We start from the raw sequence: 23,434 nt of genomic DNA on the forward strand, positions 1-23,434 counted from the left end.
CAGCAACTGGTAGCTATGGCGCTGAATGCATCACCTCCGAAACCACCTTCATGTGTTCACAAGCTGTCTGAACAACGACAACAGTGAGGAACCCAAGTGATACCCGAACCAGGAAGCGCTTAACTTCGGTGATCTGACGGAAACCGGTGTTACCACTGCGATAGGCCGTTGGCTTCAGTGCAGCTTATTATCAAAATAAATAGTGACACTGCGCTATTTCCAATGTAGTTGACTTTACAGCTTACAGCTTTACTGCTTTAAGTGGTAAATATCACAAATGAATGACGTCCAGTGAGACTCAGGTGAGTAAGATTTTAAGCTTGTATATTTCTAGTTACAAATTCATACATATACGCAGGAATAATTTAGCCAGTAGCAACGGTTTTCAGCACAAAAGGCTTAACGAGACTGACTGCCGCCTTACGGCAATAGCTACATCAGCCAACTGTGCTTGTCCGGCAAATTTTCCGTAACGCCCGATACCCTGCTCTGATCCAGTTAAAAGAATGTTTTCTTTTGTGCAGGCCGTTTAGAGTCACTACCGGCATCTAGGATCATATTATGTTTGTCTCAGGTAATCTTGGTATGTGTACGGGTCAGTGACAGATCTAAATTTTTTGTAATTCGGCCCTAGTTGACCTTAAGACTTCCGTTTGTTGTACATCGTTATCAGCGGTGTAATTATATGAAGAAGCAATAATCCACAGACATGGAAAAGCTACATTAAATTGTTGGTCCTTGCAGAGGACGCTGGAGGAGAAAACTGGTAGACTGTCGTTACGAACCGCACTTCCGTGCACCATAGACATTAATGAAAAATTCAGGAATTGTTCCACTGTGGCCGGCCAAGGGAGCCCCGAAACATTGTCACAGGGTTTGAACGAGATAGCAACGCAAAATAACCTCGCGGTACCTGGCGAGAAACAAGGAGGAGTCGGCTCTTGAATGCGTGACTAGGCAAAGGCCAACCGGGACAGCAGGACGAGCTGCAAGTCGTAACTAGTTAATGGTAGAGCACTGTGTACATAGCAGTGTATCGGGAAGCAGCCACACGAGCCATATAAGTATGGGCTTCTCAGTACCCAAGGTAGAGCAGGACTACAAATCTGCATGTCGCAGGGCGCCGGTAGCTGGACTTTGTTATTTTCCACTACCTATGTAGCAGTCTTTGCTACCGAGATGCCTTCTAGAGCTGCATAGGGGCTATTAATGAGCAGTTTCGTTGATAATTAGTGCCAGAGGAGCCTTCTGAAGTTGTACGGCAGAGGAGACTCCTAAAGATTTCTACCTAATTACTTAATCATCCTCACCGTGTTCCGTGCTCTGTAGCACTTACAGCTTCCAGGCCAGCATTAGTTGGAGGTCTAGAGGCAGCCCTCATTATCTTCCACTCAGACAATAGTCTACTGACATACGACCCCCGTTACCGTAGCTACGTGTTCTGCACTCCCCCTCTCGGTGCACGACACTGTGGCGTTGGAAGCAGCCTTAGCTTCCATGAGCAGCTGATCTTAACTTACTGGTTGCCAGGTCGTCTCTCCTTGCCATCCCGCTTCTTTTTTCTTTGCTCATCTTTTCTACTTGGTTCTAATTTTGGACGTGGCACTATATCTGAGTTTCGATGACGAAATAATTAAAAGCAGGTCCATGCCAAATGAAATGGGCCATATCTAATTTCCATAGAAGTGATTTAGTATAGACTAATGAATTACGTACAAGAAAAAGAAACTGGAATTGAAAACACTGTCGGCTCAATAACATATACGCTGCTGTGTCTTGTCTTTAAATGTCAATATGTTGTCGTGGATTGATGTGACACGTATTTCTAGTTGTGGTTTGATATACAAAGTACAGAAACATACGAAAATTTGAATAACAAAGCGTAGTGCTTTAGCATAATGCATTCATTAACACTCAAGAAAATAACTTCATTGATTAAGAGAGTGAGCCAAAGTGCTTTATTTATTCATTACAGAAATACAGTATATATCAGAGAACAACGCAAGTTGTAGTAACAAATTCAGTGAATAATATAGCGGAAGTATTCCTCAGGCACTTCTCTGCTCCCGTAGATCTGCGATATGAGAGACACAGACTCCTTCGGCGTCCTGGTTCTGTTAGGGCTGTCGAAATCCACCTCGTATAGTCCGTATTTTGTACTGCAAACAATGACAACTGGTAAGTCTTTGACATGCATATATATTAGGTTTACCTACGCTTGTGTAATTTTCACTGTAAGGTGTATATATATACACAGTACATAAACCAATAGGAACGTGCGCTACTGGTAAAACAAAGGTAATGGTTTTCAAGATCTTGTAGTCAGGGTCAGATCACAATTAAAATTTCTTGCAGAACTGATAGAAGGAAACGTGTGAATTTTTTACAGAGGAATACGTAGCCTATGTGCAGTGATTACAACATGGAAATTTAAGAAGGCAACATCCCTGTATAACGTTTTGTCGGTGTATGGACCATGTCAAACCGAAGATAAACTCGAACGTTCGAAGGTAATCACAAATTCCTTCGTCAGGAGACGTTTGCTGGGAGCAAAGGTATTTTTCCGCGCATCTCAATATTTTTGGATATCACGCCGTTGGAAATCCCGTCATAAATACTGAGCTAAGCTGAATCTGCAGCCCTCTATAATTGCTAAAGTGTTGCCCGAGCAGGATTTTGTGCAGAAACTGAGATCTACATTATGTCTCATAAATTTTTGTTAGGATTCATGATGGGCGATCTCTCTCGAATTTCTCAGAATGTTCTTCAAAGCAGCTGCGAACATACATCGCTGTTTGGGAACATGAAGTCAATGAGTGGCTGAAAATGGTCTCCAAGTATCAGAACATAACCATTTTCATTCAATGATCGGTTCAATTAGACCAGAGGACTCAGTCCGTTGCATGTAAACACATCCCTCACCGTTATGGAGGGATCACAAACTCGCACACTGTCTTTTTGACAACTTGGTTCCATGGCTTCATGATGTGTGTGCGACACTCGGAACCAACCGTCAGCTCTTACCAAGTGATTAGGGACTCATCCGACCAGGCCATGTTTCTCCAGTCGACTAGGGCCCAACCGATACGGTCGCGAGCCGGCCGCGGTGGTCTAGCGGTTCTAGGCGCGCAGTCCGGAACCGCGCGACTGCTACGGTCGCAGGTTCGAATCCTGCCTCGGGCATGGATGTGTGTGATGTCCTTAGGTTAGTTAGGTTTAAGTAGTTCTAAGTTCTAGGGGACTGATGACCACAGTAGTTAAGTCCCATAGTGCTCAGAGCCATTTGAACCATTTTTGATACGGTCGCGCTCTTAGCAAACGCAGTCGCATTGGTATGTGCTGCCGCAGCCAAATGTCACCGCACTGCCCTAACTTACACGTTCCTCGTATGTTCCACATTGATTTCTGCGGTAATTACCGGTGTTGCTTGTCTGTTGGCACTGACACCTCTACCCACATCACACTGCTCTTAGTCTCTGAGTGAAGGCCGTCGGCCACTGAGTTGTCTGTACTGAGATGGTGAGGGGTAGTGGCTGATTTTGATATTCTCGGCACGCTCATTCTCGTCACGGTCTTGACACTGTGGATCTCAGAACGGTGATTTCATTAACGATTTCCGAAATGGAATGTACAATGCTTCTAGCTCCAACTATCATTCCACGCTGAAAGTATGTTAACTCCAGTCGAGCGGCTATAATCACGTCGTAAATACCAGTCTGACTGTAGCCTGCCACACGACCTGACAACCGAGATTAGTGGTCTCCGTTGCCACTTCGTTTCGTAGCAGGCGGCGCCCTTACAGCATAGTGGTACGTCGATGGTATTCAGCGCCGTGTCTTGTTGCCGCTCATGGCAGACCATCCTGGGCTTTCATTTCAGCAAGATAATGCCTACCCGCACATGGCGAGGGTTTCTTCTGCTTGTCTTTGCGTTCGCGAAACCATACGTTGGCCAGCAAGTTCGCCAGATGTCTCCCCAATTGAGGGTGGTTGGAGCGTTGCGGCCAGGGCTCTCGAGCCACCTCTGGACGTCGATGACCTAACGCGCCAATTGTGTTGAATTTGCACGATATTCACCAGGAGGACATCAAATAACTCTACCAATCAATTCCAAGCCGAATAACTGCTTGCATAAGAGCCAGAAGTGGCTCAGTTTGTGAAGCTTGATCTCATGAATAAATCACAAAATTTTCTGACTTTTTATCATTTGTTTGTCTGTACATGAACATCAGGCCTATTGATTTCTGTCCCATTTGGATTACTCCTTCGTGGTGCGATGGTCTTTTCCTTGTCTTAGATTATATTTTTGTATTTCCGTGCCTTTTTCTTTCTATGTTCAGTCACGTAAGACTCATTATGTTTCTACTGTGTATTCGAGATCGACTTCAATCTCATAGAGTCCTTAGCTTATCTCCACATCAGAAAGAAATCCATTGAAGTCTGCTAGACAATAGTCTGCACAGCTTCGAGGTTACTGGGCAGTTGCAGTTTGCCTAAGAACCGTATATTAGAGGAGTTGAATTATGTTCGAGGTTTTCTGTTTCGTTCGCATACTATAGTGAAAGACCTGTTTATGGTGGAATCAGCAACGTCAATGAATGAAAGGAAATACGTTCTCTCACAGAACCTAGCTACAGTTTGCAAGTTCTCACTCTTCGCACATTGTTATTTGGTTCTAGAAAGAAGGAGGAATAACAGGGAACCGTCACTACAGAGTGTTACCAAAATGAAAAGTAACATTAGACGAGATGGCGAAGAAAAGAATCAAAACAGTATAGATGGGAAAGCTGACAAATTGTTAACTGCGCGGTGTTGCACAAGAGGAGGACAGCCTAGGTGTTTCAATAAAGGAGCTGCAATAATGAGGCCAGGAGAAGTATTAGAATAAAGCTTTTGGACGGAATGTTCCAGAAGACATATGTTTGTTATAAAGGAATATTTAGAGTTACCCTTTTATTCGGCCAAGATGCTTGACGTAAAGAACTTGTAGTTCAGTTATGGAATAATGCTGCGTGTTTGAAATTTCTGAAGAGATGCTGAGGAGATGAGTTTCTACGAAACTGATAAAGGATATAGGGCTAGTGAAAAACCACATTGTCTTCCTGGTAGCATCACAGTATCCAAGCACAAGGACAACATTACCAAATAACCGAACGTTACACATATACCTTATGCAAGCATTTATTGCTAGCTGTAGTCTGATGTAGTTTGAGATCCAAGTATTGAACCATTCTTGATGTTGATCACAGGCGAAACAGAGGAAGCAATAATTTTAGTGTTAGGACTTTGCTGCAGTTGTATACAGTCAGCATTAAGGTACATTTACAACAATATAACACAGATGAGGTCAATAGGCCTACACAGGAAGAAAAGCGGAACCGTTTGTTAACCTCTAAAGTAATCCTGAGAGATCATTTTTCCATATCAACTTTTCCAATCCTTAAATAAATTTTTGAACATAGCTGCAACCCCTGTCCACAATACGAGCAGCCCTTAGCGGCTCGCCATCTGACAAGTGTTCATGACGTCGCCTTTCCCGCCGAGATCTTTTTTAATATGTGACTTGTAAGTACTGCATCGTTTCGAGTCAGTACAAACTTTAATTTTATTAATGTACAATATACCTAATGTTCTAGTATAGTTAGTCTAATTCTGAAGACGACTCATAGTAGCGTCGAAACCAGGTCAATTTTGACTTAATATTTGTTACCGAGGGCTTATTTGCTACTATATAACCTTAAATAAATGTCCGCTATTTATTTCTCAGCTATCTTTTGTACTCCTTTGTTGCACTATCTCAGAAATTCAACCGCATAGTTTTCAAACCTCACGTAACTAAATGATCGGTCTCCAATTCTTAGCTGATATTAAGCAATTTTCCGTTAGTCCATGGGTTGAGATACTCAGTCACTTTGATTGCTGTACTTGTTGTCGTATTACGTTTCTGGAAGCCTGACTTACATGTTTTCGCATTGATAAATATTAAGACAATCCAGTATGCGTTCCTGAACAAGGTAGGAAGTGTTAGACAATATTCATAATATCCTATTGTTGTTGTTGTGGTCTTCAGTCCTGAGACTGCTTTGATGCAGCACTCCATGATACTCTATCCTGTGCAAACTTCTTCATCTTCCAGTACCTACTGCAGCCTACATCCTTCTGAATCTGCTTAGTGTATTCATTTCTTGGTCTCCCTCTACGAATTTTACCCTCCACGCTGCCCTCCAGTACTAAATTGGTGATCCCGTGATGCCTCAGAACATGTCCTACCAACCGATCCCTTCTTCTAATCAAGTTGTCCCACAAACTCCTCTTCTCCCCAATTCTGTTCAATACCTCCTCATTAGTTACGTGATCTACCCATCTAATCTTAAGCATTCTTCTGTAGCACCACATTTCGAAAGCTTCTATTCTCTTCTTGTGTAAACTATTTATCGTCCATGTTTCACTTCCGTACATGGCTATACTCCATACGAATACTTTCAGAAACGACTTCTTGACACTTAAATCCATATTCGATGTTAACAAATTTCTCTTCTTAAGAAACGCTTTCCTTGCCATTGCCAGTCTACATTTTATATCCTCTCTACTTCGACCATCATCAGTTATTTTGCTCCTCAAATAGCAAAACTCCAAGTATCTCATCTCTTAATCTAATTCAGCATCACCCGACTTAATTCGACTACATTCCATTATCCTCGATTTGCTTTTCTTGATGTTCATCTTATATCCTCCTTGCAAGACACTGACCATTCCGTTCAGCTGCTCTTCCAGGTCCTTTGCTGTCTCTGACAGAATTACAATTTCATTGACGAACCTCAAAGTTTTTATTTCTCCTCCATGGATTTTTTAATTCCTACTCCGAATTTTTCTTTTGTTTCCTTTACAGCTTGCTCAATATACAGATTGAATAGCATCAGGGAGACGCTGCAACCCTGTCTGACTCCCTTCCCAACCACTGCTTCCCTTTCATACCCCTCGACTGTTATAACTGCCATCTGGTTTCTGTATAAATTGTAAATAGCCTTTCGCTCCCTGTATTTCACCCCTGCCACCTTCAGAACTAATCAGCCAGTAAAAGCATGGTGACTTTCGGTCATTATTATTCAGTGTAGGTTGAATTAAATATCGTTTCCATTCAAAAGAATATGTATGGTTAACAAGATTGAATTCGAACATCGCTGTAAGAACTGAAATAACAATTTCGGTCATGGTTACAATTATGTCAATGCTCACTTCTTCATTTCCTATAGCCTCTGAAGAGATTCTCATGATGCATAAATCGCTTTAGTGTTTCTGTCTCAAAATGGAGCAAGAAAATACACAAGAACTCACGTGAAACCACTGCTCCATTCTAGATTGTCCATGAGACTCCAAACATTGTAGCCAATCACTGGAACGCCATCAGTGTTGACAGCTTGCAGAAGCGCCGTCAAGTAAGACTGCAACCAATGTGTAAAATACTTAAAGATTTGATTTTACGGAGTTAAGCTTCTAATGTTATCAATATCTGAAGGCAATGATCGGAACTCACCGTCAAGTAATCCATTCTATCAGTGTCATTGAGACCACCATCATTTCCCAAGCCGTTTTCGGTCACAATGATAGGATATCCTGGATATTCATTGGCAATCCAGTTCAGTACGTTGCGAAATGCCCAAGGAAATTGCTGGAACAGGAAAAAGTGAAGATATGTATGTATCGTAGGGCTGAGTATAAGAGCACGGAAACAAAGTTATATTAAAAGAACAGAAACGAATGCTCGCGACAAGTGGGGCATGGCTACAAATTGGTTTCAGAAACCTAGGAAACACTATAGAGAATACACTGTGTAATCCCTGTTTCCCTTGCCGTCTTGGAAAACTGAATGCAAAATGCAGAGAAAGTTCATATGTCTCCTGATGACAAGTTTTTAGTGAAACCATTGCAAGCCAAGAAACAGATAAACACAGGTGTCTTTCAGGGTAGTGTACTTGGTTCAGTTCTGTTCCAAACACATACATTAAGGGCTATCCAGAAGGTATAGGACACACAGGAAAAGTTCTCGTTGCTGACGTCAGCAACATAGTAATTATTGGTAAAACACTGGAACTCTTCTTAGAGGAAGCAAATGAAACCCTGATGTATGTTTATGGTTGGGTAGTACGTAATAAACTGAAAAGTTTGTTGCACTTTTGGACACTATATACATTATTCTCGTTGTAGTGATTATGGAGGAACTACCTATAGTTTTATGTAAAAAGAATACGTGTACCATTTATCCCTGGCCTACAGACAGAAGGAAAATTTCAGTTTAGTGCAGAAATGACACTTCTGCTGGAGAAGTGCTGTTTCTATTTTAAATGTATGCGCGAGATGTCAGTACAATAAGCGTTCTACAACAGACAACTCACCATTAATGTAGTTAATATGATCAACATGAGGGACAATACAGCAAAGTATAAATGGGCGCCAAAAAAATATTTTCATACTCTGAGAAGGAAGTTGATAACTCTGTATTCAAAACGAGCACTCACACGAAGTGTTTTTTTCTCTTGCCAATAATCACGTTTTTGACACACACGGACTAATCTCACTGTTGTCAGAAGATGCCAATAATGTCGTTTTCAGTTCACAGTAATGCAACTAGTCCGTACGACCTACTCCGCCGACGTTCGTCTGCCTGCAGAACAAGTTCACCAACAAACAACGGAGACAACGCCAATTACTACTTATTTCGAATTCTATTATTGGAATTTTTGTGTATTTAGTTTTCTATTACACAATGAGCCAGAACTATCTCCCAGTACATGAGGTTCTCCGCTACCACTGGAACACTTACTATTCTACATAATAAGTTTGAATTTCGAGTACTGCAGACGCCCTGCGATGGAAATGTACCTGAGAACTTCGGAAGGTAAGTTGCACTGTTCGTATGACGCTAAGAGCATTGCAAAATTACAATACGAATTGTCAATACAAGGTACACGTACCGGGTTTCTTGGACATAAGTTTGCTGCGGTGTGGATAACAGGATCAACTCACTGCCTGACTGAAATGGTGCAACAACTAGAAGTGTACTTCAGAGCTGAAGTACGCGTGACAGTAAGATCCTCGTTGGAAAAAATGGAAATGAGTGTACGGCATCGTTGGCCGGGAGACTCCTATTCGGGGAAGTTAGGCCGTCAAGTGCAAGCCTCATTTCATTCGACGCCACACTGGGCTATCCATTCCGGTCTTGCTAGTTCAGCGTTGAAATCAGCAGCCTGGTGCAATGTTGAGCATAATTATTCGCTTCTGCAGACTACTACGATAGTGTGTGCCACCTCCTCAAGGTTCTTCCGCTATCGCCAACTGTTCTAGTTAGTCGTTACGCAACTTGAATTGCCTGAGTGTATATCTTGATCTGATCTCTGTGTCGGCTCAATCTGCTCCTCCCTATATTAAGATATTTTATGCTCTGTTTCGTTAAAAACTTCACGGAGAGAGTGTTTGCTGTGTACGGTTTGTCTGGCGTGTTGGTATCTCATGTGTGTTTGATTAATTGTCGGCTGGGGCCGCCAATTGTATTCAGTAACAAAATGTTTCCTTGCGGTGCCAGCTAACTAACGTGGGGCCAGCAAAATTTCCGTTTAGGTTCCCATTTCTGCTATTATTGTATTTAATTATCAGTACCGGCCTGTAAGTGAATGTTGTAGTCTGTTGTAGACTTGTGGACACTCCCACTCTAAACTGGTGGTTCGCGAGTCGGCTGTAGTGTCCCGGTCAGGTCATGTATGAGCGAAATGTGAAGCATCTCCCTCCAATTTAGACTTGAGAACGAAATCTTCAGTTATTTTATTGCCGATCGTAATTATCATCTGTGGAAATTTTGAAGTCAACCTGTTTCTGTGAGTCCTTTGTTAAACCTTTTGCTTCTCGTTAATTATTCAGTCAAATACCTTGTTGTTTAAATATAGTATGTTTAAGATAGCCCTTCAGGCCTGTTTCAAAATTAGCTTTTCAAGTACCAGTTAATTATTGAGTTTCTAATTGCATTTCCTTAAATAACCCCTTCAGACATTATCGGTTGTGGTAGAGCCAATTTCTTTAAATCAGCCCTTCAGACGTTATTGCTTGTTGTTTGCTGTCTTTTAAAATCAGGCCTACTGACGTTAGCTTTTGGATTTGTTGTATTTCCGTCTTCGTTTGTTTTTTGTATAGCTCTTCAGGCTGTGTGGGTAAAATTTTATCTGGCTAGGTTGTTACCAGTGGAATTAAAATAACTTATAAATTATTAAAGATCAATAGCCTAAACTGTCAAGTCTGAATTAATTTTAAACGAAGTTTGTGTTACCTACCCATCAAGTATGTGCAGGTGAATGAAAACCGGCCCAACCCTTCCTTTGGACGCGTGGTATCGGGTTCGATGCCTGTCGACGTCTATTAATGTTCTAGCGTTACATAGCCAGGATGCAATGTAGCCTCGAGCCACCGTGAAATGGTGCCAATGATTAAACCAAGGACGCACAGATGTGGGTGGTGCATATCGGGGGTACAGACCTTGCATTGTACGATTTCCATCTTTTCGGCAAGCTGAAAGAACACCTAGGGGGAAAAAGAATTTCTAACGTTCACACAGCGGTTCTCGAATGGCTTCGTCACCAAGGAGCGGATTCCTATCGACGAGGAACTGAATATTTGGTAGGACGTTCCGACCCCTGTTTACGCAAAATCTGTAACTGTCTTGAGGAACAGTGTCATGTATCTATGTCACTTTTAAGTGTAGTCCAGCATTCAATAAAAGTTACGTGGTCTGCCGTAACAATGTGTGACTTACTTGCTGAAGGTCCTTCGTCCTTGCCTATGGCAGTAAATGAGAAACGTGTGCCCTATAGCTACGATAGCTGATTTATGTGATATGTCATCAATGCATATCGATGACAAATGCGTCTATACAATCATTGCTGTCACGTCTAAAATACTTCAACTGATCAAAATACCACTTTCAATTATTTATCGTCGCACTTCTAGCTGAGCACTTAGTGTCAGACTTCCGCAGCTTACGTACCTCTGTGCTGACACTGACGACGTTCGAGTCTCTTCTCTTGGACGGAAATGGCCCATTTTCACCTGATGTCACGACGGTTGTGTAGTAATGGTTCACACCGAGAAAGTCAGAGGAACCTGTAACAAAGTTTACTGAAGAAATAATTTCACACACGGTTTAACGAATTAATCTACAGATAATTATAGAGCCTACAACACTACACTTAATGCTCGTAAATAACAGAAATAGATTGAAAACGGCGGAATGAAGTCTCATAAAAAAGAAATTTGTACAAGTCAAATGAAACTTCACTGACGTGACTAAAGTCGTGGGATAGCGGTATGCACATATACACGTACATAACGTATAAAAGGATAGAACAGTGGCACTGTTACTTTTTGTACTCAGGTGATTCATGTGAAAGGGTTTTCGACGAGATTACGGAAGCGCGACAGGAAGTAACAGACATTTAACGCGTGATGGTAGTTGGAGCTAGACCCATGGGACATTCCATTTTCGAAATCCTTAAGGAATTCATTATTCCGAGGTCCACAGTGCCAAGAGTGTGTGGAGAATACCAAATTTCAGGCACTACCTCTCCCCACGGTCAGGATAGTGGCAACGGCCTTCACTTACCGACCGAGAGAAGGCGTTTGCGTAGTGTTGTCAGTGCTAAAAGATCACCAACTCTGCGTGAAATACCCACAGAAATCAATGTGGGACGTACGAAGAACGCATCTGCTAGAGCAGTCGGCGAAATTTCGCGGTAATAGGATATGGCGGCAGATGATCGACGCGAGTGTCTTTGCTAACAGCACGATTTGGCCTGCAGCGCCTCTCCTAGGCTCGCGATCATATTGGTTGGTCCATAGACGACTGGAAAACGGTGGCCGGGTGTGGTAAGTCCCGATTTCAGGTTGTAAGAGCTGATGGTAAGGTTTGAGGGTGGCGCAGATCCCAAGAAGTCATGCACCCCGGCTGTTAGCAAGATACTTTGCGAGCTGCTGATGGCTCCACAATGGTGTGGGATGGTTTTACATGGAATGGTCTGGGTCCTCTGGTCCAACCGAATCGATCATTGACTGGAAATGGTTATGTTCAGCTACTTGGTTACCATTTACCGCCGCTCATGGACATCATTTTCTCAAACAACAATGGAATTTTTATCGATGACAATGCGTCATGCCGCTTGGCCACAATTGTTCGCGATTTATTCGATGAACATTGTGGACAATTCGAGCGAATGCCCATCGAAAATTTATGGGACATAATGAAGAGGTCAGTTCGTGCACAAAATCATGCACCGTCAACACATTCCCAATTATGGACACTATAGAGGCAGTATGGCTCAATATTTATGCAGGGAACTTCCAACGACTTGTTGAGTCCATGGCACGTCGAGTTGCTGTATTACGCCGAGGAGACGGAGGTCCGACACGATATTGGGAGGTATGTCATGGCTTTTGTCACCTTAGTGTGTGTGGTTCCAGAGCCCATTTCAAGTTCAAACATTATGATGTATATATGCGGATTTAAGCGACGAATGGAAATTTTTATCAAGGCTGGGATTCAAACCTAAGTCTCCCGCTCACTGGGCAGACGCAATGACCACTGGGCTCCACTGGCACAGAGTCTTTGTGAAAGTGCATCGACTCCTCAATTCTAATTCCCATTCACGCCTCACCCCACTTGGTTTTCCCCCTAAGCTTGAACTGTACTGGAGGGACTCTCCCACTGTATTCCAATAGCACCTCACCATTGAACGACACCGAGCGAGGTGGCGCAGTGGTTAGCACACTGGACTCGCATTCGGGAGGACGACGGTTCAATCCCGTCTCCGGCCATCCTGATTTAGGTTTTCCGTGATTTCCCTAAATCGTTTCAGGCAAATGCCGGGATGGTTCCTTTGAAAGGGCACGGCCGATTTCCTTCCCAATCCTTCCCTATCCCGAGCTTGCGCTCCGTCTCTAATGACCTCGTTGTCGACGGGACGTTAAACACTAACCACCACCACCACCACCATTGAACGACACGGGGGACCCTGCCTGAAACCCAGGCTTATCAGATTTAATCAAATGAAACTTTATGGCTCCGGAGACCTTTCCAACTCTGAAACGTCTGTGATGTATATATGCAGACTGAAACGGCGAACGAAAATTTGTACAAAGTATGGGATTATAACCAAGGTCTACTGTTCATTAAGCAGATGCACTAACCATTACACCACTCGGCCACAGTGACTTTGGAAGTAGATTAGCGTCCCTCCCTTCTTAATCCATTATGGATGTTTGAGACTTGAAAAGGGCTCTGGAACTATATAGTTTCATTTCGTTAAAGCACCTATGTCTAGGTTTCAGGCAGGATCCCCATTTCGTTCGATATTGGCGTGCTTTTCCAGTAAAAAAAAAAAAAAGGTTCAAATGGCTCTGAGCACTATGGGACTTAACTTCTGAGGTCATCAGTCCCCTATAACTTAGAACTACTTAAACCTAACCTAATGACATCACACGCATCCATGCCCGAGGCAGGATTCGAACCTGCGACCGTGGTGGTCGCGCGGTTCCAGACTGTAGCGCCTAGAACCTCTCGGCCACACCGGCTGGCTTTTTTCCAGTACAGCTGGAGACCCTCTGCAATGCTCTTAGAGTATAGGGGGAATCCCTAAAGGGCTGTGGCGCGAGCGGTAATTTGGTCTGAGCAGGTGGCCTGCTAGGGTACTCCATACAGTTATCGAAAGACACTGTGCCAGAGTGAAGTAATGGTTAGCGCATGTGCCTTGTAAGCTGGATACCCAAGTTCGAATCCTGGCCTTGATGCAAATCTTCACTCGCTACTTCAGTCTCCATATGTACATAATTTAAAGTAACATATAGTTATATACTGTTGTTCAAAGACATGTACAAGGACAACTACTAGCAAGAATCTTTACATGTAAAGATATTTCATATTTTAACTTCCATAGTATTTTCCGACAGTGCTTTTAATTTCTTTTGGGAGGCTCCAAATATATTTATGGTAATGGATTGTAAAGATACCTGGAGTGACTTCAGCCGCGCTGCAATAAAATCACGTCTGAAAACCATTACAATAGTGCACAAAGCTTTCTACTGGAGCATCTGGACAATGTCGTATCCAGACACGACCATCGATCTGGTAAACGATAAACTCGATTCTTTCGACCAAGCGACACATTCCTATTTATCCACGGTCCAGTCTCGATGAGCCCTCCATCCAAGCAGTCAGAACTGACATTGTCGACGGGTCAAAACGGGAACACTTAATGGTCGTCTGCTTGGAACCCCAGATTGGACAATGCGTTCTGAAGGGTATATTCCGAAACGCTGCTGCCCGTAACAGTAATGTACTCTGTCACCAAAGCTGCCATAGCCCACCATGTATTCTGCTTTACAGAGGATGCAAGCCCTTCGTCCTCCACATTCTGTGACGTGGCAGGGGCGTCCAACAGTTCCTCGCCTGTTCCTCGTTTCACCATACTTGAACCACTTTCCACAGGTTCCTACGACAGTAGCTCGTAAACTGCCACGAGCCTCGCTGTTTACGAGATCCTCGTTTCTAGTCACCAGGCCATAACATTCTGCCCTTTGTCACAGTTGCTTACGACAGAGAGTTTTATAGACCGCTGTAGTTATTCATCATTCGTGTCTACCGCCTTTTCTTTTCCTTGCCACTTCACGTACCCACAACGCATCAGGCGGTATTCGATTTCGCGGTAAGCGGTGAGCATACCTGGGCTTATCAGTGTTTAACTACTGCACTCAACTGGTCTTATCAATTCACATTCGGCTTTCACGAATCCGTATAACATTTTCTTGTGGCCACCTACACCGTCCATCCCAAAAGTTCGAAGACTGATTTTAATCTTGGCGCACAAGCAAGGTCAGCGTAGTAGTGGCTACTTGAACTAACAACGTTAAACAGTCCACTAGTGGATTTCGAACAGGCAGCGTTAAGTAGTGGATACACAGTGATTGTGTATCAGTGTTGATGACTTAAGAATCATAACAGAGCAACTTTAGAAAAGTGTGTGTGTAATCTGTCCCACACACCTAGACTCCTACAGAAAAGCAACGATTCCCTTACGTCTGTCGATACGTTGTTGAAATGCAAAATCCTGAAAATTCTTTTCTGAAGAAAAAAAAAGTCGTCACAGGTGATGAGAGTTGGTGTTATAAATACGAATCTACCACAAAACGACAAAGTGGAAAACGTTTCATGAACCGTCACCGCTCTGACGACATAATCGGCATTCCAGCCGGTGTGACTTTCGAGTTGGAAAACATCCTAAAGAAGGACTTTGCTGATAGTTTCACATTGCTGTATGTTTTTTTTTTTTACGCTGTACCCAAGTGAGACTATGACCATGAAGTATTAAATCCACCATCCTAACTTTTCTCTATTTTACTGATCCAGTGTCGAAACTTTTTGGACTGATAGGGTTATATACTGCTCGTAAATCACAACCTTTCCTGAATATAACTCATAACGATGAGACAATGAAATAGTTTGAAAGTTACCATGTGATAATGTGCATGGCATGTAATTGGTAACAATTTGCACTTACCCCCTTTTTGTATGTTTTCCAACCAAATTCTAGGGTGGGGGGTGAATTTTCTTACATTGGTATGTTTCACACCTAGGAACACAGATTAATGTTTAACATCCCAACAATAATTAGTTCATTGGAAATGGGGCAAGGGAATAGGGACAGAAACAGATCTTGTATTTTCCAAAGAAATATGTCTCTACACATCAAGCGATCTAGGAAACCCATGGAACATCTACCATCTGGATGAGGATGTGGGTCTCCATGAACGCTGGGCTGAGATGGGCAAGTACAAGTAGCAACCACAAATATAGAGACAGGCAGGATATAAACTACGGCAGCAGTACAGATACAGCAAATATCATTCACGGCATTCAAGATATGTTTGGTACAACATGAAACATTTGCAGGCAGACACATAGCATTACCTGAACTAAGTCTCTGGTCGTGCCAGTAGTGACACACTGCAATGTGACTTACAAGTTAGCAAAATGAAATATATTTTACATTTAAGCTTTTATTTTGGATTATTTTAGTCCCTACTTGGATCGTTAGAGCACAGAAAACTAGAGATCATATCCTAGTCTGGTCGGTGAGTGACATTTTAAGGAACTAAAACGAAGTACAAGTCTCATGAATAAGGAATGCAAAAAGTGTGTCTTCGAATTTAGCATGTAAATATAGACTATGTGGAGGATAAGTGTGCATGTTGTGGAAAGGATAGCAGCTGCTGCTTGTGGCACTGCTATTGAAGCATATGAAGAAGAAGGAAGGAATAAGAAGAAGAGCCGGCCAAAGTGGCCGTGCAGTTAAAGGCGCTGCAGTCTGGAACCGCAAGACCGCTATGGTCGCAGGTTCGAATCCTGCCTCGGGCATGGATGTTTGTGATGTCCTTAGGTTAGTTAGGTTTAACTAGTTCTAAGTTCTAGGGGACTAATGACCTCAGCAGTTGAGTCCCACAGTGTGCAGAGCCATTTTGAATAAGAAGAAGGAAGCAAAATGTACAATTAAATGATTGTGTTAATCTTGCTAAAAATGGCATTTTGTTGGAGATATCGTACTATGTACCCTGCTTTGATAAATGTGAAGTTGGTAAAAGGACGCAAGCTCACCTCTGAGGTATGCAAGCTCTTCCTGAGTGAATGTTGGCAACCGTGAGCGGGGCCGTCCCTCTGCTGCACTGTTGGCGTCTACCCTCTGACGCACGACGGTCGGGTAATCCCCATCTTGGCTGAAGATGGGGTGTGCGTAGAGTCCAACCTGATCAACAACAGATAAAAATAATCAGTATTCTTTCCTCGTAGCCAGTTTATTAATGCTCGTGTCAACATCTTGACACAGAGTGAAACAGGTGAATGTATAATCAAAAGGTATACAAACTGGATTTTAAATATATCTAGAGATTTCAGACATAGACACAGTGCCATATTGTCGACTGTTAAACGGAGGTCCGAGTGTATGGCACCGGCACCTAGATAAGTGAGTGGCTCCAAGACCTTTTCAGTAATAGACCCCAGTGCGTTAACCTGGACGATGAGTGTTGATCAGAGACAAAGGAATAGCCAGGAGTGCTCTTGGAAAATGTGGCAGAACCGTCTCGTCCTCTAAATACATTAAAGAAATCAGGGATAAGGTGAGAGCAACCTGCAACTGTTTGCTAATGGCGCTGTAGCGTATGGGAAAGTGTCTCAACTCTGAGTGACTGCAGCTTGCTCTAAAGCTGGGGAAATGAAGATAAGTAGGGTAAACACACCTGTAATGATTGTGTACAGTGTTAGCGATGTACCACTTGATACAGTTACATTCGCTTAATATCTGGTGTGTAGTGCTGCAGAGTGGCATGAAACGTAATGAGCACTCAATCGTAGAAGTGGCGGATGGTCGCCTTCGGTTTATTGGGAGAATTCAGGGAAGTGTAATTCATCCATAAAGGAGACCGGGTACAAACCACTAGTGCAACTCATTCTTGAGTACTGCTAGAGTGTTTGGGATCCCCACCAGGAGAGATCAGAGGAAGACATCGAGACCGTGTTACTAGGTTTGTAGCCGTTTGCTTCGGTACGTATTACATAAATGCTCTGTTAACTCGATGGGAATACCTGGAGGGGAGAAGATGTTCATTTCGCAAAAATCTATGTAGGAAATTTAGAGAACTGGCATTTGCAACAGACTGTGTGTCGATTTTACTGCCTCCGACATACATCTTGCGTAAGCACCGCGAAGACAACATAAGACAAATCAGGGCTCGTACAAAAGCATACAGATGGCGGTGTTTCTCTCGCACCATTTGTAAGTGGAACAGGAATGAGAGGCACTAACAGTGGTGCAAGGCATCCTCTACCATGCACCGTATAGTGCCTTGCGTTGTGTATATAGTTATAGATGTAGAAAAAAACTAAAGAATCGGAATATTTTAATGATGCATGAGCACCAAGAATTTTATGTTTCATGGCACTTCATAGCTAAATTCTTGGATGCTCACAAGACATGTCTTTGCTGTTATTGACATTTCGCAGTCCCTTTCCTTTTTATTATGTGAGGTAGTATCCAATCACTCACAAATTGAAGTATTGTTTAAAAAAGGCGGACCATGAAAGATAAAAATATAATTCGACAGTATTACTGAATAATCCAGTGAATTTTTTTCTAGAAAATGACAGCTCACAATTCAGATGTATGCTGGAAGCTCCTGCGAATGTAGTGCGGCATGTTAGTACTCCATTCAGCCTTGTACGCAACAAATAATGAGAGCGATATCTCTCGAAATTCGCGTAAGAAACATTAATGAGCAGGCTCATTTATCAACAATAAACAGTCGTCTGTGTGCATTACAGACGTTCTTTCACGTAGTGCTCATGAGGACATTTATACGATCCACTTATATGTTTCTAGGCTCAAAGTCAAAACTATGTCATCCATTAAAAGTAACCAGTAGATAAAATCTTTGCGTAACTGTAGACTCTGATCGTTAACGACTATAAGTACTTTGAAGGATGCATAGCTCAGTTTTTCACAAATAATTCATGTATACTGGAAGCATGGATTAATACTTCATCCCATGAGAGACCACGAGCCAGAAACCGTACCAGTAGTCACAGTAATCACTCCTACATCACAGAAACTGAATGACAAGAACTGAACTGTTCACGATTAAGGCAGCTTGTGATAATAAGCAGTAATACGATCAATCACTGGAAAAGGACGAAACATACTTTCAAATTAATAATAAAGAAAAGCAGATGAATACGTGGGGCTAGTGTGGCAGTTACAGTACTTACATCGAACTGAAGCCTTCTCTCTACAGCTTCCAAATCTTCTGTCGAGTTTGAAGCTGGTTCTCTTCCCGAAACAGTCAACGTGATTCCTAAGCTGCCTGTAACAGATTTTGATTCGGAAAATTAATAAAATACACTACTTTCACTTAGCACAATGAACGTTAGACATTATTTAGTAACATTGAAGTATGCTATGCATTGTTTACTCGTCATAGCACGAACTCCATAATCATCTACTGAAGCATACTCGCAAATGCCGCTAATATCACAAGAAGAGAAAATCGGTTAATTTACTACCATAAATTAGTGAGGGATATACCTACTATTATTATTTATGAGTAAGTTCTAAAAACATTGTACTGTCAGACAGGAAAGAGCACTCCTACTTTTTTAATGGCCTGGTCCTTCCTGTCGGAAGATTCAAATTGAATCCTGGAGACTCAAAAGTCCGATACGAGAGCCGACTTGGCGCCCACAAGCGAGGCAAATATGAGTCGCTCCAGCGGGAGGGTTAGTCATAAGCTCGTGTCTACACGATCGTTTTGCACTTGACGCAATCTCTAAGGCGTGGGGAGGGTCTATTTGCCCCTGCTATTTCACTGTGGGCCAGGGCAGACGGGGATGGTCCATACGATGCAGATGTCCTAACCACCGCAGGCGACGTTGCTTGAGCGTGGCAGTGATACTCTGTTGTTTTGCAGTTTTCAGAACCATATCATTTGTTACATGATCCTTCCATGACATTCCCAAGATGCTTCCCAAGTACCGCAGGTGAAATGAGTTGAGCTTTCGTTCCTGTTTGGCATACGACGTCCAAGTCTCAGCTCCATACAGGAAAGTACGCAGCACACATGATTGATACACAAGCACTGTTGTCGACAATGTTTTTGTTGTCCCATGCTCGTGTGCGAAACTACCGAAAGTACCGGCAGCCTTTCCTATTCTTGCATTTACCTCGTCATCCAGAGAGACATCTTCCGTCATTATTGGACAAAGATACCAGAATTTCTCGACTACCTTCAACAAGGAGCTATCCAGTTAGATGGCAGGCGGATCTGTGTATCCTTGTGCCATGGCAACAGTCTTCTTTACGTTTATGTACATGGATCTGTTGCAGATTGTATTGAGTATGTGGTACAAATGCAGCATCGTCAGCAAATAAGAGGCTATTTACAAGCAAGTCCTCTCAGAAGCGCTTGGATCTGAGTAGAGAAATGTTGTAGAGCTTCCCATAATCTCTAGTATACAGATAAATGCCCAGGTTAGTTTTACCAAAAGCAACTTCGAGGGGTGCTGAGAAAAAAATATTTAACAGAGTGGGAGCGAATACGCAGCCTTGACGAAGCCCTCTTCTCACAGCAAACGTGTCAGATGTGATTCCATCGAAGACCACAGCACCTTCCATACCTTCGTGAAAAGCCTTGATCATCTTTAAGAGCTTTGGAGGACACCCTGTCATCAAAAGTACTGCATACATTCTTTCTGTGCTGACTGTGTCGAAAGCCATGTTTAGGTCGACAAAATCAATGAACACAAAGGTTTTCTGCTCGCGGCGCTTTTTCTGAATTTGACGGAGTGTGAAGATGATGTCAATTGTAGATCGTTGGGGACGAAGCCCACATTGGTCTTCGGGGTATACACTTTCGGGAAGCTTCTGAAGTCTGCCCAGCACCACACGGGCAAACGTATTTCCAGGTATACTCAGAAGTGATATTCCACAGTGACAGTAGCAATCGCCGCGATCACCTTTACCTTTGTATAAAGTAACAATATTAGCATCTCGCATGTTTTGCGGCACACTACCCTCAACCCAACATTTCATTAAGAGGTTGAAAAGCAGCGGAAAAACTGCCTTCAATTTTACAATTTCTGTGGAGATGTCCTTCCCAGGGAACTTCCCACATTTGAGCTGTGCAATTGCTCTTTGAAGCTCCTCCATAGTAGGTGTGGCATGCAAGTCATGGTAAGGTGTCATATGAGGAATTTCATCCATTTGCTTTGAAATAATGTTGATGGGATGTGAGCAGAGGCTGCAGTAATCCTCTTCCCAACGGTGCAATTGACGATTCCGATCTGTGATGACTTTTCCATCCATTTCCTTGAGTGATACGCTCTTTTTTGGAATGGATCCAATGGCCCATTTGATGCCTGGGTACACACCACCAAAGTCGCCAACATCGAAACACTCATGTATGCCAGTGCAAAGTTGCTCCCAATAGGAATTGCTGCCGTTGCCGACAGAGCGTTGAGCAGCTGTCTTTACTTTGCATAGCTCCCTGCTGTAGAATTGCATGGGTTTTTATGCCAGATGACAGTGGCCTGACCCTTAGCGTCAAGGAGAGGTTTCAAGACATCCACGTTCTCGATGAACCAATCCTGGGATTTTGCTTCCAGATTACCGAACACGTTTCCAGCCGTAATGGTAATAAGCGATTTTATCCTCTGCCAGTCTTCAGAAATAGGAGCGGCTGGGGCCCAGGGATCTCGTCACTAATTTCTTGTACTGCAGCAGCGTTTCTTGTTTTGGAAATAATTAATTTTTGTTTTGCAAGGTGTTCTGGCAGAGTGCAACTTTTTAGTCATGAAGCGCACTTCTGTCGCTACTAGTGCATGATCCGATCACAGTCTCCACTAATAAAAGAACGTGTATGAAGAAAGTAGCGCAGATCTTTCCTTTTAGTTACAATAAGATGTAGTGGGCGCCAATGTTTTGAGCGGAGGTGCATCCAGGAAACCTTGTGGTTCAGCTTGCCCTTAAGGTATTTTGCATATGATCGAAGAAAAATGAATTATTCAGAGCGAAACATCTTCGTTTCTGTTAGGTATTTGTGCAACGTGTTTACTATGACTTTCTAATGACTCCTGCAAAGAAAATTTCCGTTTGGATTTTTTTCAGTGTGGTAGCGTACCCAAATATTTGTCGAACAAGAATAATGACTGTGTGAGTGAAGTGTGCTGAGTGTTGTGAATCCAATGGCATCCGAATACATATGACCCTATAAGAGTTGAGGTAAGTGGGAGGTTTAGCCGATACGTAAATTTTTTTATGAATTCATGAATATGGAAGAAACACTTCCGCGATTCTCTGTGATGTACTGTGTATTTGTGAGGAAAATGGTTAGGTTCTTTACATACAATGCTTAAATGACTAATAATAATAATAGTGACCAAAAAACACTTAATACAAGGAACGTTTAACACACCGTTCTGTGTTGCCCTGTACTGTTCGTCGTAGAGGCGATACACGAGCCCATGGGCCCTGATCACGGTGTGTGAGGCCAGGTAGTCGCCGATGCCAGACGCGTTCTGAGAGGGCGCCTGACCACCAGAGGTGGCGTAGCCACCGGTGAAGACGTCCGGCGCGTTGAACGTGATCCACCATTTCACCTGCAGAACCGTTGTTGTCAGAGATGTGTCACAACAGGAAGAAACCCACGTGAGAAACAGTAGAGCTGTCGCTACTCACTCTGTCTCCGAAGTTTTCAAACAGCACTCTGGCGTACTCCACGAAATAGTCGGCGAGGAGTGGGTTTGGCCATCCACCGATGTACTGCAGTGCTTGCGGTAGGTCATAGTGGTACATCGTCACCTGTACAGCATATACCTCATCATTAAATTTGTATTTCGAAATCCACACCATATCGTATTCGTATTACCTTCCTCAGTTTTATGTTTGTGGTTCTTGTTAAATCTGAAATCAAGTTCCCTCCGTGCATATATTGTATTTACAGGTATAAAAAATACATTCAGTGGAAACTTCCAAAAAAAAATGGCTCCTAGCACTATGGGACTTAACATCTATGGTCATCAGTCCCCTAGAAGCCCGCATCTCGTGGTCGTGCGGTAGTGTTCTCGCTTCCCACGCCCGGGTTCCCGGGTTCGATTCCTGGCGGGTCAGGGATTTTCTCTGCCTCGTGATGGCTGGGTGTTGTGTGCTGTCCTTAGGTTAGTTAGGTTTAAGTAGTTCTAAGTTCTAGGGGACTGATGACCATAGATGTTAAGTCCCATAGTGCTCAGAGCCATTTGAACCATTTTCCCCCCCTAGAACTTAGAACAACTTAAACCTACCTAACCTAAAGACATCACACAACACCCAGTCATCACGAGGCAGAGAAAAATCCCTGACCCCGCCGGGAATCGAACCCGGGAACCCGGGCGCGGCAAGCGAGAACGCTACCGCACGACCACGAGCTGCGGACGGAACCTTCCAGATTAATCATGTTTTAATACTGATTCTTGTTCTAATTATAGTAATTTTTGTTTCCCGGTCTAAAAGTGTTTACGATTGACGAATTGCACCAGCATTGTGTAGATCATGTGGGCTACTCCAGACACACGAAAATGGGCCTAACTGGTGGACCATCTCTTCGCCTTTTCCTCACTTCGTTACCTGCAACATATTCGCCAACAAATTATCACGGGATTACAGAAAACTTATCTTGAAGGTTAGAATAACTGGCTAGTGGCTGGCTGAAAGCAGGCCAGACACAGCCCGAAGCTCACTATCCTTGGATGTTCCACAGAGTGACATCTAGAGGGCTTGGCGACGGTTTCGATACACAGAAGATGGATTCAACCGCCTGAGGAA

General features: G+C 43.1%; 1 protein-coding gene across 1 annotated transcript in view; it reads right to left on the reverse strand.

Annotated features, from left to right (window-relative positions):
* Window positions 1–1,940: 1,940 nt before the first annotated feature.
* LOC124622332 (myrosinase 1-like) overlaps window positions 1,941–23,434 on the reverse strand; it is a 41,511-nt gene continuing 20,017 nt past the window's right edge. Inside the window, exons 4-11 of the mRNA XM_047148009.1 lie at window positions 22,313–22,435; window positions 22,050–22,233; window positions 18,850–18,944; window positions 16,684–16,831; window positions 11,029–11,144; window positions 7,534–7,668; window positions 7,335–7,441; window positions 1,941–2,159 (exon numbers count right to left, since the gene is read on the reverse strand). Coding sequence (XP_047003965.1) covers window positions 2,021–2,159; window positions 7,335–7,441; window positions 7,534–7,668; window positions 11,029–11,144; window positions 16,684–16,831; window positions 18,850–18,944; window positions 22,050–22,233; window positions 22,313–22,435 — 1,047 coding nt within the window. The 3' untranslated portion in view covers window positions 1,941–2,020. The remainder of the gene's footprint in view (window positions 2,160–7,334; window positions 7,442–7,533; window positions 7,669–11,028; window positions 11,145–16,683; window positions 16,832–18,849; window positions 18,945–22,049; window positions 22,234–22,312; window positions 22,436–23,434) is intronic.

This window comes from Schistocerca americana, chromosome 7, assembly GCF_021461395.2.
Source record: "Schistocerca americana isolate TAMUIC-IGC-003095 chromosome 7, iqSchAmer2.1, whole genome shotgun sequence".
Taxonomy (NCBI): domain Eukaryota; kingdom Metazoa; phylum Arthropoda; class Insecta; order Orthoptera; family Acrididae; genus Schistocerca; species Schistocerca americana.